General features: G+C 38.0%; 1 protein-coding gene across 11 annotated transcripts in view; it reads right to left on the reverse strand.

The window, feature by feature from the left end:
- CCDC171 (coiled-coil domain containing 171) overlaps nucleotides 1-18,976 on the reverse strand; it is a 345,966-nt gene that overhangs the window by 274,432 nt on the left and 52,558 nt on the right. For 9 of the 11 annotated variants that reach the window (XM_067041467.1, XM_067041468.1, XM_067041463.1 and 6 more), the window contains one exon: nucleotides 6,404-6,550. The exons of the other annotated variants lie outside the window; for them this stretch is intronic. In XM_067041467.1, the coding sequence (XP_066897568.1) occupies nucleotides 6,404-6,550 (147 nt within the window). The remainder of the gene's footprint in view (nucleotides 1-6,403; nucleotides 6,551-18,976) is intronic. 11 annotated transcript variants of the gene reach the window in all.

Here is an 18,976-nt window from a genome sequence, read left to right on the forward strand (position 1 = left end):
ATTCTGTATACTGAATAGTATGAAACACAGATTTTTCCTCCATTTAATAACCACCAAAGAGGAAACTAGCAGGTCACTCCTTGTAGAAACAAAGAGAAAAGTCCTATGGATTATAACATTTCACCACTTCCCAATGAAATATTTGGCACATTTCATCACTCTACAGTAAGGTTTCCCTAAGGCCAATACTTACATTCATCTGCCTACTCAACATCTCCACATGGATGTCTAATGGGCATGTCAAATTTAACATCTCTAAAACCAAACTCCTCATCTCTCCCGAATTTACTCCACTTGCATTCTTGGCCAGGTTGAGTAAATGACAGTGCCATTCCCACAAAGGCTCAAGCCAAAATCTTTGGCATTATCTTTTACTCCCTTTCTTGTTCTCTCACAAGCCATGTCCAATAAATCTGCAAATCCTACTGGTTCTATCTTCCAAAACACATACAAATCTGACTACCTCCTCTACCACTACTTTGGTCTAAAGCACCATAATCTCTCATCTAATTATTTTAATAGTTTCCTAAATGGCCTCTTACCATCCGTCTTCCAAAGAGTATACACAATGATGCTTTTAAAACAAATTAGAGGGGACATGTCACTCCTCTGCTCAAAACCTTTCAATGGCTTTCCATCTCAGAAAGAAAGCCAAAGTTCTTACAATGAACTCCAAAAGACCTTCAAGACTCTATAACATCTGCCTACCATTCTCTACACCCTACTAGTCTATCTCTTGCTCAATCCATTTCAATCACAATGGCCTACTTGCTATTCCTCAAACTTTCCAAGCACACTCGCATCTCATGGGCTTTACACTTTCTATTCCTTCTACCTAGAATCTCTTCCTCCAGATAGCTACATGGCTTAATCTCTTTCTTCCTTCAGGTCTCTGCTCAAATGCCATCTTATCAAGTCAGCCTTCCTTGACCACAAACACAAGAAGGTAACCATTCCACCCCACCATTTATTATTCCCCTCGTCTCCTTTATTCCTCTCCATAGGGCTTATCACATTATATTTCATTTCATGTGTGATTCTCCCTGACAAGAGTGTCAGTTTCAAGAGGGAAGAGGCTTTGTCTTGTTCACTGCCGTGCCTCAAACACCCAAAAGTGTGCCTGACACTCTCGAGGTTTTCTGAATAAACAAATGAATACAGTAGTCATAATATAGGATCAGGATGCTATAAAAATGGTACAGAGAACAAGAGCCCTCAGAAACTAAAAAGAAAACATAAAATATTCAATTAGAAGATTAGAAAAGTCAAGTAAATCTCCCACGAAGCAACAACAACAAAAATACAAAGAGAAAGACAACAAAAGGTAAGAAAAGCAAAACATCAACCAGTTGGTCTACCAACTGAACAATTAAAAACCCAAGAAAGAGAATAAAAAAACCCTGAGGAGGAAATTATGAAGAAATAACACAAGAGAATTACACAAAATAAAGATCATGAGTCTCCTAACTAAAATGGCCACTAAATGCCCTGCACACTGAACACAAAAAAATCTATATTAAGAATCATTGTTTATCTTTGATGTTGTGAAATTTTAAAGTTAGTGGGAACTCTATAGCAGAAATAGTTTGGTGTCTTCACACATACAAGGGAAAAAGAAAGCTATAGATGGAGAACCTATAGATTGAGAGACTTAAGAGACATATCAACTAATTATAATGCATAGACCTACTAGGGATTCTGATTCAAACAAACTGTAATCATACATACATTTTTATGCCATATATGTAGCAATATGAAATTTAAATAATACCTGGATATTTGATTATATTAAGTAATTACTGTTAATTTAAGTTTGATATTGATAATGTGGCTCTAAATAAAAGGCCCCTTATTTTTTGGAAATCACAATGAAATATTTATGGTTAAAATGATATGATGCCTGGGATTTGTTTCAATATAATATGGGAAGAAGGAAAGTGAGTAGGGCTATGAATGATTCAAGATAACCCATAAATGAATAATTTTTGAAGCTGGTGATGGGTAACATTAGGTTTATTATACTCTACTGTCTACCTTTTTTAATATTTAAAGTTTTCTATTTAAAAAAAGTGAAAAAAAAGAAACGGGAACCCTCATGCACAATTGGTGAGAATGTAAACTGGCACAACCACTATGGAAAATAGTATGGAGATTCCTCAAAAAATTAAAAATAGAAAAATTAAAAAACAGAACTACCATATGATGCAGCAATCCTGCTTTTTGGTATTTATCCAAAGAAAACAAAAACACTAATTAGAAAAGATATATGCACCCCTATGTTCACTGCAGCATTATTTACAACAGCAAAGCTATGGTAGCAAATTAGGTGCCCACCAACAGATGAATGGATAAAGATGTGAGATATACATTTATATATATAAAATGCAATATTACTCATCGATAAAAAGAATGAAATCTTGTTATTTGCAACAACATGGATGGACCTAGAGGGTATTAACCTAAGTGAAATAAGTCAGACAGAGAAAGACAAATACTATATGATTTCACTTACATGTGGAATCTAAAAATGCAAAACAAATGAACAAACATGACAAAACAAAAACAGTTATAGCTACAGAGAACAAACAGGTGATTGCCAGAGGGTAGGGCATGGGAGGGGAAGAAAGATACAGGTGAAGGAGATTAAGAGGTACAAACTCTCAGCTGCAAAATAAATGAGTCACAGGTATGAAATGTATAGTGTAGGGAATATAGCCAGTAACTAGGTAATATTTTTTGTGTGGTGACAAATCATAACCAGACTTATGGTGATCATTTTGAAATGTACAGAAATATCAAATCACTATGTTGTGTAATAGGAACTCACATAGTGTTGTAGGTCAATTATACTTCAAAAACAATCAACCTCATAGAAAAAGAGATCAGATTTATGGTTACCAGAGGCAGGGGGGTGAGGGGAGGGGTAACTGGATGAAGGCAGTGAAAGGTACAAACTTCCAGTTATAAGATAAATAAGTACTAGGTATGTAATGTACAACATGTTATATATAATTAATACTGCTGTATGTTATATATGAAAGTTGTTAAGAGTTATTCCTAAGAGTTCTCATCATAAGAAAAAAATGTTTTTTTCTGTTTCTTTAATTTTTTATCTATATGAGATAATAGATGTTCACCAAACTTATTTTCATAATCACTGTATGATGTATGTAAATCAATAATTATGCTCTATACCTTAAGCTTATACAGTGCTGTATGTCGATTATATCTCACTAACTGGAAGAAAAACAGTCTTAAAAAAAATAGAGAAACAGGAAAACTTTCAGAGAGGAAGAATGAGAAAAGGGTCACCACAAGGGAGCACAAACAAGAATAATATCAGGCCTCTCAACAGCGACAGAAGAGACTGGGAATGAGGGAGGCAAGGCCTTTAAATTCTTAAAAGAAAGAATTCCATCCTAAAATTCTATATTGAGCCAAATTCTATCTACCTTAATACTTTATTGATAAAAGAAATCATGTTCAGATATGCAAGATCAAATAAAACTTAGCTCCCAGACACCCTTTCTTTAGAAGCTACTAGTCTATGTACTCCAACCAAGTGAAGAAGGCAAGAGACCTAAGAAACTGAAGATCCAACAGAGGATAATGAAAAAGTCCCCGGTGACAGCTATGCCATATGCCTAGAAAGCAATGAGGAGATGGAACAGGAGAGAGTCCCAGAAGAACATGATAATTTTCTGAGAACAGACTCTATAAAGCAGCCAAACAGAATTCCTTCAAGGTTTTAAAAATTTACACACCCACCATCAAAGTACAAGAATTTTTAACACCACCCTCACCAGTGGTGGGTACTATCGTTTTCTTTAATCTTATTATTTTGACTGTTACTGTCTTTTCTACATTATGGTGAGGTGGAGCATTTTTCCTATGTTTGTTATCTTTCTGAAATTATTCTTTCATATCTTCTTTGACTTACTTGGTAGATTTTTTCATAAAGACCTTCTCCTTTCTCTTATCAAATAGTAGGGGATTTAGAGAGACAGAAATATATTTACTATTTGTTGTAAATATTTTTCTCATTTGGTTGTCCTTTTATTCAAAGTGGGGATTTTACTTAAATATGACTTTAATCTTTCCTAGTCAAAGCTATAAATCCATTCCTAAATATTTTGTTCCTTGGTTTTAATGATTTGTAGTAAGTCATAATGACTCACAGAGCAGAAAAAATTAAACTACATTTTATTCTTATTTTATCATTGTTTTTAATATTTCACTCTTTTTAATCCAACTGGAATTTATTTTAGAATATAATGTAAGATAGGAATCTAATTTTATTTTGTCCCAAATAGTTAACCAATCATTTCAACACGATTCACTGAATAATTTTTCCTATCCTTACTGATTTAAAATGATATACTCTACAAGTCTACTACTGACCTTTCAATTCTGACATTGAAAGTCTGGTCTTAGAGGTATTGTACTTTTTGGCCACTCAACAACCTTTCCCCTTCTTTTTGTACCAGCACCCTAATTTCTATATAAGAATTTATTTGGGGGGCTTCAATTTTAGCATTAGAGGAATTTACTTGGGGAAAACTACCTCTTTCAATCAAATGTTCTCTTCCAGATTAGAATCCTGAATAAAGTTACAAAAAGAATAAAAACTATTGGTACCAATTCACCTCAGCTTCATCCATCATTTCTGCTACCAAGAACTCTGGAGATGCTCTGGGACTCATGATTTCTAAGCTGATTCCCCAACATTCCTTGTGATTCTGTGGATGATTCCCATATTCTTCCACTGAATTCCCTATTTATGTTAACCAAAGTCGGTTTCTGTTGCATACAACCAGAAAAACACAATTGATATATTACTGAAGTTTTATAATCTGTACTAACTTCTGGTATAATATGTCCCCACTCATTACTCTTACCAAAATGTTTTCTAGATCCTCATGTGGATGAACTTTAGAATCTGTCTTCCCAAGATAATTCCACTCTATTTTTTATTGGAACTGCTTTAACTCATAATATAATCTAGGGAGGATTCATAACTTTACACTGTTAAGGGTTCCCAAAATGTCTCACCATTTTCTTTTAAGACTCTCAGTTAAATTTCCTAATTTTTAATGTATTTGTTGTTAACCGTATTCCTGTTTTTGTCACTATGGTGACAAAGACTTTTTTAGTATTTTATTCTCTGATTATTACTGGTATATTAGAGTGTAAACATAATTGCTATATATTATTTTCTTCTTGACCTCCTTATTGAATGTTCTTACTAGTGTCAATAATTTCAAAGATGATTTTCTTGACCATTTAGAGTTATTAGCATATCATCTGAAAATAGTCAGAATCATACCCCCTTCTTTCTAAAAATTATAATTTTTTATCACTGTTCTTGCTTTTATATATTTCTTTGGCTAAAATTCTCAGCACAGTGTTAACTGACAGAAGTGAGTTTAATGAGAGTACCTCCAGCATTTTATCATTAAATACTCTTTATAAATGTTTATTTACCTTATAAGAATTATAAATTATGTTTAAGACAAACTTCTTTATCTATTGAAATACTTAATCTCCCACAAAGCAAACGAAAATTTTTTTAATTAACAAATAAATTAGCTATCTCTCAAGATTAAAGTGGTTATCAGTAACATTTATTCACAAAAATCATATTTTTTCATTTGTAAATTAATGCTCCTTTCCCATCTAAAGTCTAACCTGGGGACTTCCCTCATGGCACAGCGGTTAAGAATCTGCCTGCCAATGCAGGGGACACAGGTTCAAGCCCTGGTCCAGGAAGATCCCACTTGCTGCAGAGCAACTAAGCCCATGTACCACAACTACTGAGCCTGCACTCTAGAGTTCGCAAGCCACAACTACTGAGCCCACGTGCTGCAACTACTGAAGCTCACGTACCCAGAGCCTGTACTCCACAAGAGAAGCCACCACAATGAGAAGCCCGTGCAACACAACAAAGAGTAGCCCCCACTCGCCACAACTAGAGAAAGCCCGCATGCAGCAATGAAGACCCAACATAGCCAAAAATAAGTAATATAAATAAAAATAAATGTATAAAAAAATAAAAATAAAGTCTAACCTGAAAAGCACTCCACAGAACTATGCAGCTAGTACACAGCATTCAAACTACAAAATTAGAATTTAATATCTTTTCTTGTGTTGCTTCCTCAAACTTGTAATATAAACAATTACCTTCAAATTTTCCAAATTTTCCAGGACAATTAATTATTAAAAATGAATCGTTTTTTTTAATTAGGAGCAAAATATAATTTACTCAAATACAAAAGTTTTCAAGGAAGCCAATATTCAATATATATAAATGTCAAAAAATTATATTTTATTACAGAGTAAAACTTTGTCCTTAAATTACTAACTAGCCATCATATATGTGCTATAAAAGAATGAGAAAATATACCTCAAATTCTTTTCTAAGACGTTCCTCTCGTTGAGTGCTTAATTCTAATTCACTTGTCTGTCGATGTAAAAGGTCAGAGCACTCCATGTGTTCGGCTTCTAATTTTTCTACTTTCTCGTGCATATTTTGTAAAGCATTATCTTGCTCCTAGAAAATAGTTCAATTTTGCATCAATAAAGTTTATAAGCCAACAATGACTAAAATTTATTCTATAAAATACAGTGAGCAACTAAACCTGTACTTCAACCATAATAAAAGGTTAATTTATATAAGAAAGGCAAAGATATCCTCTAGTGATGTTTCAGAATATACATGTGTTTAAAAAGCACAACTGGAGTTTTACAACTTAAAAAATCTGAATAAGGGAAAGTCCTTCAAGAAGGCGGAGGAGTAAGATGTGAAGACCACCTTCCTCCCCACAAATACATCAAGAATATATCTAGGGCTTCCCCGGAGGCACAGTGGTTGGGAATCTGCCTGCCAATGCAGGGGACATGGGTTCAAGCCCAGGTCCAGGAAGATCCCACATGCCACGAAGAAACTATGCCCGTGCACCACAACTACTAAGCCTGCGCTCTAGAGCTCATGTGCCACAACTACTTAGCCTGCATGCCACAACTACTGAAACCCGTGCACCTAGAGCCCATGCTCTGCAACAAGAGAAGCCACCACAATAAGAAGCCCACACAAAGCAACGAGGAGTGGCCCCTGCTCACCGCAACTAGAGAAAGCCCATGCGTAGCAATGAAGACTCAATACAGCCAAAAATAAATAAATAAAATAAATTAATTAAAAGAAAAAAAATCTACATGTGGAACAACTCCTACAGAATACCTACTGAACACTGGCAGAAGACCTCAGACTTCCCAAAAGGCAAGAAAATCCCCACGTACCTGGGTAGAGCAAAAGAAAAAAGAAAATACAGAGACAAAAGAATAGGGATGGGATCTGCACCAGTGGGAGGGAGCTGTGAAGGAGGAAAGGTTTCCACACACTAGGAAGCCCCTTCACTGGCGGAGACAGCGGGGTGTGGGGGGAACTTTGGAGCCACAGAGGAGAGCACAGCAACAGGGGTGCAGAGGGCAAAGCAGAGAGATTCCCTCACAGAGGATCAGTGCCGACCAGCACTCACCAGCCTGAGAGGCTTATTGGCTCACCCGCCAGGGCGGGTGGGGGCTGGGAGCTGAGGCTTGGGCTTCGGAGGTCAGATCCCAGGGAGAGGACTGGGGTTGGCTGCATGAAGACAGCCTGAAGGGGCTAGTGCGCCACAGCTAGGCAGGAGGGAGTCTGGGAAAAAGTCTGGACCTGCCGAAGAGGCAAGAGACCCTTGTTCTTGGGTGCGCAAGGAGAGGAGATTCCTCCCCATCTGCCCACAGGAGGCAGAGCACCGCCTAAACAAGCTCCAGAGACAGGCGTGAGCCATGGCTATCATCTCGGACCACAGAGACGGGCATGAAACGCTAATGCAGCCATGAAGAATGCTGTGTGCAAGCACAGGTCACTATCCACACACACACAACCCACCCAAGGAGCCTATGCAGACCGCCACTGCCAGGGTCCCATGATCCAGGGACAACTTCCCCAGGAGAACACACAGCACACCTCAGGCTGTTGCAATGTCATGCTGGCTTCTGCCACCACAGGCTTGTCCCACATTCCAATTCTGACTACTGTCCCCTACCTCCCGCTGGCTTGAGTGAGCCAAAGTCCCCTAATCAGCTGCTGCTTAAACCCCCTTCCTGTCTGGGTGGGAAAAAGATGACTGACAGCGACCTACACACAGAGGTGGGGCCAAAACCAAAGCGGAACCCCAGGAGCTGTGCGGACAAAGAAGCGAAAGGGAACTTTCTCCATGCAGCCTCAGGAGCAGCGGATTAAATCTCCACAATCAACTTGATGTACCCTGAATCTGTGGAATACCTGAATAGACGAAACGTCCCAAAATTGAGGCAGTGGATTTTGAGAGAAACTGTAGACTTGGGGTTTGCTGTCTGCGACTGATTTGTTACTGATTTTCATGTTTATCTTAGTTTAGTTTTTAGCACTTGTTATCATTGGTGGATTTGTTTATTGGTTTGGTTGCTCTCTTCTTTTTTCATTATTTTTTTTTAATGTTAATAATTTTTTTTCTCCCTTTTCTTCTGAGCCATGTGGCTGACAGGGTCGTGGTGCTCCAGCCTGGTGTCAGGCCTGAGCCTCCGAGGTGGGAGAGCCAAGTTCAGGACATTGGACCACCATAGACCTCCCAGCCCCATGTAATATGAATTTGTGACAGTTCTCCCAGAGATCTCAGTCTCAATGCTAAGACACAGCTCCACCCAATGGCAAGCAAGCTCCAGTGCTCGATGCCCCATGCCAAACTACTAGCAAGACAGGAACACAACGCCACCCATTAGCAGAGAGGCTGCCTAAAATCATAATAAGGTCACAGACACCCCAAAACACACCACCAGATGAGGCCCTGCCCACCAGAAAGAAAAGATCCAGCCCCACCCACCAGAACAAAGGCACCAGTCCCCTCCACCAGGAAGCCTACACAAGCAACTCAACCAACCTCACTCACTGGGGACAGACACCAAACACAAGGGAAATACAAACCTGTAGCCTGCAAAAAGGAGACCCTAAACACAGCAAGTAAACAAAATGAGAAAACAGAGAAATATGCAGCAGATGAAGGAGCAAGGTAAAAAAACGGCAGATCAAACAAATGAAGAGGAAATAGGCAGTCTACCTGAAAAAGAATTCAGAGTAATGATAGTAAAGATGATACACAATCTTGGAAATAGATTGGAGAAAACAGAAGAAATGTTTAACAAGAATCTAGAACTAAAGAGCAAACAAACAAAGATGAATAACACAATAAATGAAATTTTAAATTCTCTAGAAGGAAGCAGTAGCAGAATAACTGAGGCAGAAGAACGGATAAGTGACCTGGAAGATAAAATGGTGGAAATAACTACCACAGCACAGAATAAAGAAAAAAAATGAAAAGAATTGAGGACAGTCTCAGAGACCTCTGGAACAACATTAAACGTACCAACATTCGAATTATAGGGGTCCCAGAGGAAGAAGAGAAAAAAAAAGGGACTGAGAAAAATATTTGAAGAGATTATACTTGAAAATTTCCCTTACATGGGAAAGGAAATAGTCAATCAAGTCCAGGAAGCGCACAGAGTCCCATACAAGATAAATCCAAGGAGAAACACATCAAGACACATATTAATCAAACTATCAAAAATTAAATACATAGAAAAAATATTAAAAGCATCAAGGGAAAAGCAACAAATAACATACAAGGGTATCCACAAAAGGTTAACAGCTGATCTTCCAGCAGAAACTCTGCAAGTCAGAAGGGAGTGGCAGGACATATTTAAAGTGATGAAACGGAAAAACCTACAACCAAGATTACTCTACCCAGCAAGGATCTCATTCAGATTTGACGGAGAAATTAAAACCCTTACCGACAAGCAAAAGTTAAGAGAATTCAGCACTACCAAACCAGCTTCACAACAAATGCAAAAGGAACTTCTCTAGGTAGGAAACATAAGAGAAGGAAAAGACCTACAAAAACAAACCCAAAACAATTAAGAAAATGGTAATAGGAACATACATATCAATAATTACCTTAAATGTAAATGGATTAACTGCTCAACATAACAAAGGCTATATATGACAAACCCACACCCAACATCGTTCTCAAAGGTGAAAAACTGAAAGCATTTCCTCAAAGATCAGGAACAAGACAAGGTTGCCCACTCTCACCACTATTATTCAACATAGTTTTGGAAGTTTTAGCCACAGCAATCAGAGAAGAAAAGAAATAACAGGAAGCCAAATCGGAAAAGAAGAAGTAAAACTGTCACTGTTTGCAGATGGCATGATACTATACATACAGAATCCTAAAGATGCTACCAGAAAATTACTAGAGCTAACCAACAAAATTGGTAGGATACAGAATTAATGCACAGAAATGTCTTGCATTCCTATACACTAATGATGAAAAATCTGAAAGAGAAATTAAGAAAATCTCCCATTTACAACTGCAACAAAAAGAATAAAATACCTAGAAATAAACCTACCTAAGGAGACAAAAAACCTATATGCAGAAAACTATAAGACACTGATGAGGGCTTCCCTGGTGGCACAGTGGTTGAGAGTCCGCCTGCCGATGCAGGGGATATGGGTTCGTATCCCGGTCTGGGAAGATCCCACATGCTGCGGAGCGGCTGGGCCCGTGAGCCATGGCCGCTGAGCCTGTGTGTCCTGAGCCTGTGCTCTGCAAAGGGAGAGGCCACAACAGTGAGAGGACCGCATACCGAAAAAAAAAAAAAAAAGGACACTGATGAAAGAAATTAAACATGATACAAACAGATGGAGAGATATACCATGTTCTTCGATTGGAAGAATCAACATTGTGAAAATGACTATACTACCCAAAGCAATCTACAGATTCAGTGCAATCCATACCAAACTACCAATGGCATTTTTCTCAAAACTAGAACAAAAAATTTCACAATCTGTATGAAAATACAAAAGACCCCGAATAACCAAAGCAATCCTGAGAAGGAAAAACCGAACTGGAGGAATCAGGCTCCCTGACTTCAGGCTATACTACAAAGCTACAGTAATCGAGACAGTATGGTACTGGCACAAAAACAGAAATATAGACCTATGGAACAGGATAGAATGCCCAGAGATAAACCCATGCACCTATGATCACCTTAATTTTGATAAAGGAGGTAAAAGTATATAATGGAGAAAAGACAGCCTCTTCAGTAAGTGGTGCTGGGAAAACTGGACAGCTACATGTGAAAGAATGAAATTAGAACACTCCCTAACACCATACACAAAAATAAACTCAAAATGGATTAAAGACCTAAATGTAAGGCCAGACACTATCAAACTCTTAGAGGAAAACATAGGCAGAACACTCTATGACATAAATCACAGCAACAACCTTTTTGACCCACCTCCTAGAGAACTGGAAATAAATACAAAAAGAAACAAATGGGACCTAACGAAACTTAAAAGATTTTGCAAAGCAAAGGAAACATTAAAAAGATGAAAAAACCCTCAGAATGGGAGAAAATATTTGCAAACGAAGCAATTGACAAAGGATTAATCTCCAAAATATACAAGCAGCTCATGCAGGTCAATATCATTAAAGAAACCGAACAACCCAATCAAAAGATGGGCAGAAGACCTAAATAGACATTTCTCCAAACAAGATATACAGGTTGCCAACAAACACATGAAAGGATGCTCAACATCACTAATCATTAGAGAAATGCAAATCAGAACTACAATGAGGTATCACCTCACACCAGTCAGAAAAGCCATCAAAAAATCTAGAAACAGGGCTTCCCTGGTGGCGCAGTGGTTGAGAATCCACCTGCCGATGCAGGAGACACGGGTTCGTGCCCTGGTCCGGGAAGATCCCACATGCCGCGGAGCAACTAAGCCCGTGAGCCATGGCCGCTGAGCCTGTGCGTCCGGAGCCTGTGCTCCGCAACGGGAGAGGCCACAACAGTGAGAGGCCCGCATACCGCAAAAAAAAAAAAAAAAAAAAAAAAAACCTAGAAACAATAAATGCTGGAGAGGGTATGGAGAAAAAGGAACGGAACCCTCTTGCACTGTTGGTGGGAATGTAAATTGATACAGCCACTAAGGAGAACAGTATGGAGGTTCCTTAAAAAACTAAAAATAGAACTACCACATGACCCATCAATCCCACTACTGGGCATATACCCTGAGAAAACCATAATTCAAAAAGAATCTTGGGCTTCCCTGGTGGCGCAGTGGTTGAGAGTCCGCCTGCCGATGCAGGAGACACGGGTTCGTGCCCTGGTCCGGGAGGATCCCACATGCCACGGAGCGACTGAGCCCGTGAGCCATGGCCGCTAGGCCTGCGCGTCCGGAGCCTGTGCTCCGCAACGGGAGAGGCCACAGCAGTGAGAGGCCCGCATACTGCAAAAAAAAAAAAAAAAAAAAAAAGAATCTTGGGGCTTCCCTGGTGGCGCAGTGGTTGAGAATCCTCCTGCCGATGCAGGGGACGCGGGTTCGTGCCCCAGTCCGGGAAGATCCCATGTGCTGCGGAGCGGCTGGGCCTATGAGCCATGGCCGCTGAGCCTGCGCGTCCGGAGCCTGTGCTCCGCAACGGGAGAGGCCACAACAGTGAGTGGCCCGCTTACCGCAAAAAAAAAAAAAAAAAAAAAAAAAATGGAAAAAGAATCTTGCACCCCAGTGTTCATTGTAGCTCTATTTACAGTAGCCAGGACATGGAAGTAACCTAAGTGTCCATCGACAGATGAATGGATAAAGAATATGTGGTACATATATACAATAGAATATTACTCAGCCATAAAAAGAAATGAAATTGAGTTATTTGTAGTGAGGTGGATGGACCTAGAGTCCATCAAACAGATTTAAGTATGTCAGAAAGAGAAAAACAAATACTGTATGCTGACACATATATATGGAATCTAAAAAAAAAAGGTTCTGATAAACCTAGGGGCAGGACAAAAATAAAGATGCAGACATATAGAACAGACCTGAGGACATGGGGAGGGGCATGGGTAAGTTGGGACGAAGTGAGAGAGTGGCATGGACATATATACACTACCAAATGTAAAATAGCTAGTGGGAAGCACCTGCATAGCACAGGGAGATCAGCTAGGTGCTTTGTGACCCCCTAGAAGGATGGGATAGGGAGGGTGGGATAGGGAGATGCTAGAGGGAGGGGATATGGGGATATATGTATACATATAACTGATTCACTTTGTTACACAGCCAAAAATAACACAACATTGTAAAGCAATTATACTCCAATAAAGATATTTTAAAAATCTGATTAATACGTATTACAATTGAAAATGTAGATAACTTACTATAATTTTACTCTAGTTCAACTGACCTCTGAGGGTATTTACATGTTATAGTTCAACTGACATATATTAGTTTTCCCTTCTCATTAAAATTTGATTAAAATGTTTAGTAATACAAATGTGTATTGCTCCTTTGTGTGATAAGGAATGATTAGCTTGAATGCCTAATAATAACCCTTGAGAGATTTTTATGTGAGCTCATGGTACTTTAACTATGCTTAGAGCTTTTTAAGTTGCAGCCACTAGATGGCTGTATTTCATTTTCTCTTCAGTGTTCAAGTTTTTAAATCTTTGCTGTTCTACTACAAGAAAAATATCAGGTAGTTCTACTTAAATCTCTCAATCTTCTTTTCCAACTAAACTCAGAAATCAGAGTTGAATTTTATGGAAGTTCAAATATAAAGTTAACACACATATCAAAGATATTTTCCACAGTAACTAATCTAGATTCATCTTTCCTACTTAAGGTCTTTGACAAAGCCCTTTTTCCCACGTTCCCCTCACCAGCATAATCTTACTCAGGAACATACAAACATATATTTATACACGCATCCAAGTATTCCTAGCCACTCAAAAGGCATCATCAGAATCTGAGTGAGAATGCTGCAAGCACCAAATATAATTCTCTATAATAGATTCTAGTCTGGAAAGTAACCAGCAGTATAGTCCACAGTCAAAGGATGAAGAACAAAATTTACTTTAATTCCTTCTCTCCACATCCCCTCATTTATAATTACTACTCTATAGCCAAGTACACATGAACTCTTGTTTTTTGGTTTTCTTTTTTTTTTTTTTTGCGCTACGCGGGCCTCTCACTGTTGTGGCCTCCACCGTTGCAGAGCACAGGCTCCGGACGCGCAGGCTCAGCGGCCATGGCTCACGGGCCCAGCTGCTCCGCGGCATGTGGGATCCTCCTGGACCGGGGCACGAACCCGTGTCCCCTGCATCGGCAGGCAGACTCTCAACCACTGTGCCACCAGGGAAGCCCCCCACATGAACTCTTAAGAAATATTTTCTGCAGGTAATGGAAACTCCTTAATAGAAGTTCATCAACTTACATGTTTTCAATCTTTATCATAGATAAGAACAAAGCTACGTAGCATAGCACGACTGTGCCAACATTGCCTACAACCAACAGACAGCACTCACCGTTTTTATCATAATACTCTGGATTCAGAAGCAAATGGTATGATGAACAGCCTTATGTAATCTAATTACATCATAAGAGTACCTTCATATATGAAAGCACGTTTAAGACCATTAAGCACTACACAAGTATAAGATACCACTATTATTCTATATGATAGGACCTCCTCCTTCAAGCAATCAATAGTATTAATTCAAATCCACTGTTAAAATACATGGCTTCTTGATTTACAAATACATAATCTCCAACTTTCAACCATTCACTTAGACTACTGTGTATACATTAAAATGAATAAACAGCAATTTACAAGGCCAATCACAAAGTAACACAAATAATTTGAAATAAAAATAAAGTCTATAACCAAAAATACTTATCTCCTAGTTGACGGCAATTATTTCAAACAATATTTATTAAATCAAGTAAAAGAAATTAAAGTATTCAAGAAGTCACAAGATTTATTTATAAGAAAAGATGACTTGTGATTCCCATTCTATTGATAAATAGTATAGAAAGAAAACAATCATTCCAAATACTACACTAATGTATGCCCATTGTTCCATGTGAGTTTGAATTTAATCCTATAAAAAAGAACTGGAAAATGAATGGCCGATCAGTTAGGGCTTTTACTTTATGATACTTGACTTATATTAAATATTACTTAACAAACAGCTTTCAAATAAAAGTCTTTCAAGATGTAGATGAGGGCTTCCCTGGTGGCGCAGTGGTTGAGAGTCTGCCTGCCAATGCAGGGGACACGGGTTCATGCCCTGGTCCAGGAAGATCCCACATGCGCGGAGTGGCTGGGCCCGTGAGCCATGGCCACTGAGCCTGCGCGTCCGGAGCCTGTGCTCCCCAACGAGAGAGGCCACAACAGTGAGAGGCCCGCGTACCACAAAAAAAAAAAAAAAAAAAAGAGATGTAGATGAAATTCTGACCTAAAAATCTGTTTTAATGCAGAGGTCAAGTAGTCACTAATATTATGTGATAATTACTATACATTATTAGATATGGATATAAACACACCTACATAGTTTTTACTAAAAAAACTGTTTTCCTCAGTGTAGTGTAGTTTTTAGGAATTCTATTCACATACCCAAGAAACTTATATTACATAATAAAGTTAACAGATTACATTAATTAAAATTACCTTGATTGGTTTTCTAATGTTAGACTTACTCGGCATTTCTTGTATAAAGGCTTTTTATATTATATCTTTTTTCCATTTTGCTACATTCAGTTGGCTAAAAATTTGTATAATATTTTTGCACCTATATTCATGAGTGAGATTGGCTATTATTATCTTTCCTTGTATCCTTGTCAGTTTTAGTATCAAGATTATTAGTTTGGTATGTTATCAAGTTTTCTTTTCATTCTCTGGCAGAGTTTATGTAAGACTGAAATTATTTGCTCCTTGAATGTTTCTTTCTATTCAATGGTGAAGCAGTATGAGCCTGGAATTTTGACAATGACTCAATCAAGTTTTCTACTTTCTACATCTTCTTAAGTTATTTGGGGAAGGTAGAAGGATTTTATCTATCTCTTTCAAATATCCACCAGATAACCCCTACAGCGAAGATCATGGTTGAAAGAGCTGACCCAACACTGAAAAACTTCTAATAAGTTTTTCAGTCCCTCACTCTTAAACATAAGAAAACACAGTACTTGAAAAAATACCTCAACATGAAAGGTGGAATCTAAATCAAATGGGGAGGGCAAAAACATTCCCTGAGAGGAGTATATACAAAGAGAAGAAAACTTCAGAATATCTTCAGAGAACATAAGTAAGTTCCAGAAAGGCAAAGTAAGGACCACCAATAATTCTTTCCTCCATTAAAGTAATAAGAACACTGGCAAAAAATGTCAAAATCAAATTTTTCATAACTGAAAATTAACCAAAGGCTTACAATAATCTAAGAAGCATTTATTCAAGAAAATCAGCTCAATCTCAGTAAGAATAGCAAGCTTTGTAGCATTTAAACTCGCCCTAATTCCACACTCCCTTCCCCCAACTCCTGGTGGCCTTGAAAATCAACAACCTCAATACAACAGCCAAGACATGGAAATAACCTTAATGTCCATCAATGGATAAATAAAATATGGTATAAAACTATACAGATGCGTACATATATATATTATATACACAGGTGACCCCTGAACAACATGGGTATGTGTTTGAACTGCATGGGTCCATTTATATGTAGATTTTTTTTCAATAAATACATTCGATAATTTTTTGGAGATTTGTGACAAGTTGAAAAAACTCACAGACAAACTGCATAGCCTAGAAATTTAAAAAAAATTTTTAAAAGTTAGGTATGTCAAGAATGCATAAAATATGTAGATTCTAATCTATTTTATCATTTACTACCATAAAAATATATAAATCTATTATAAAACGTTAAAATTTATCAAAACTTATGCACACAAACACAGACTACATGACCTCGTTCACAGCCGAAAGAAATGTAAACAAACATAAAGATTCAGTATTAAATCATAACTGCATAAAATTAACTGTAGTCCATAGTATACTACTGTAATAATTTTGTAGCCACCTCCTATGGCATTGCTCAAGTGTTCCAAGTATCTGCTTAAAATGCACATGCTACTCATCTCCACATGAGCAGTTCATCTCTCCAGTAAACTTCGTATCGCAGCAAAAAGTAATCTCTCTCTCTCTCGGTTCTCACTTTTGCATTGTGTTTAGTAAACCTTGAATGACAACATGGGACCCCTATGAAGTACCACTAGTGATGCTGGAAGTGGTCCCAAGAAGCAAAGAAAAATCATGACATTACAAGAAAAAGCTGAATTGCTTTATAGGCACCATAGATTCAGGTCTGCAGCTGTGACTGCCTGCCATTTCAAGATAAATGAATCCAGTGTTAAGGACCATTATAAAAAAAAAGAAAAGGAAATTAGTGAGGCCATGGCTGCAGCTACAACAGCAGGTAAGAAAACTTTGCACTTTTTGCAATATACCTTTTTTATCTTATACTGAAAAGGCAGCTTTTATGTGGGTGCAGCATTGCTCTGAGAAAGGTGTACCTATAGTCTGTAATATGATTCGAGAAAAAGCAAAGTCACTATATGACAACTTAAAGCAAAAGGATGGTGAAGGATCTAAAGCTGGAGAATTTAATGCCAGCAAAGAATGGTTTGATAATTTTAAAAAGAGGTTTGGCTTTAAAAATGCCAAGATAACAGAAGAGGCAACTTAAACCAAGAGGCAGCAGACAAGTTCCCAGATGCCTTTAAGAAAATCACTGAGGGCTAAAATATGGCACAAATGAAGCTATCTACAAAACACAAATAGACTCACTGACATAGAGAACAGACTTGTAGTTACCAAGGGGAAGTGGGGGAGGGAGAGGAACAGACTGGAGATTGGGGTTAATAGCTGCAAACTATTACATTTAGAATGGATAAACAAGGTGCAACAAGGATATAGCACAGGGAACTATATCCAATCTCCTGGGATAAACCATAATGGAAAAGAATATTTTTTAAATGTATATTGTGTATAATTGAGTCACTGCTATACAGGAGAAAATAGCGCAACATTGTAAATCAACTATAATTCAATTTTAAAAAAGGAAAGCATTGAGGAGAAATGATATCTGCCTGAACAGGTTTTTAATGCAGACAGAAATGCCCTATTCTGTAAAAAATGCCCAAAGGGCATTTATTCATAAGGAAGAGAAGCAAGCACCAGGGTTTAAGGTAGGAAGGGACAGGCTAACTCTATTGTTTTGTGCAAATGCAGTTGGATTTATGATCAGTATTGTCCTTATCTACAAAGCTGCTAACCCCTGAGCTGCCATTCCTTTGGTTGTACAACAAGAAGGCCTAAACAACAAGAATACATTTTCTGCATTGGTTCCATCGATGCTTTGTCCCTGAAGTCAGGAAATACCTTGCCAGTAAGGGACTGGCTTTTAAAGTTCTTTTGTTATTGGACATGCCCCTGGCCACCCAGAACCCCATAAGTTTAACACCAAAGACACTAAAATGGTCCACTTGCCCCAAATACATCTCTAATTCAGCCTCTCGATCAGGGGGTTATAAGAACCTTTAACACTCATTATACACGGTACTCTATAGAAAGGATGGTCAATGCTATGGAAGAGAACCCTGATTGACAGAACATCATAAAAGTCTGGAAGGATTACAGCATTGAAAAAATGCCATTGTTGTTATAGAAAAAGGTGTGAAAGCCATCAATCCGGAAACAATAAATCCCTGCTAGAGAAAACTGTGGTCAGATGTTGTCCATGACTTCACAGAATTTACGACAGAGCCAATCAAGGAAATTGTAAAAGAGATCATAGATATGGCAAAAAAAAAAAAAAAAAAAAAAAATGGGGGCTGAAGGCTTTCAAGATATGAATCTTGGAGAAGTTCAAGAGCTGAGACAGCACACCAGAAGAATTAACAGAAGACTTCCTGATGGAGATGAGTGCTTGTAAACCAGTGTCAGATGATAAGGAAGAAGACATAGAAGAAGTAGTGCCAGAAAACAAATTGACATTAGACAATCTG

Source organism: Kogia breviceps, chromosome 8 (assembly GCF_026419965.1).
Source record: "Kogia breviceps isolate mKogBre1 chromosome 8, mKogBre1 haplotype 1, whole genome shotgun sequence".
Lineage (NCBI taxonomy): Eukaryota > Metazoa > Chordata > Mammalia > Artiodactyla > Physeteridae > Kogia > Kogia breviceps.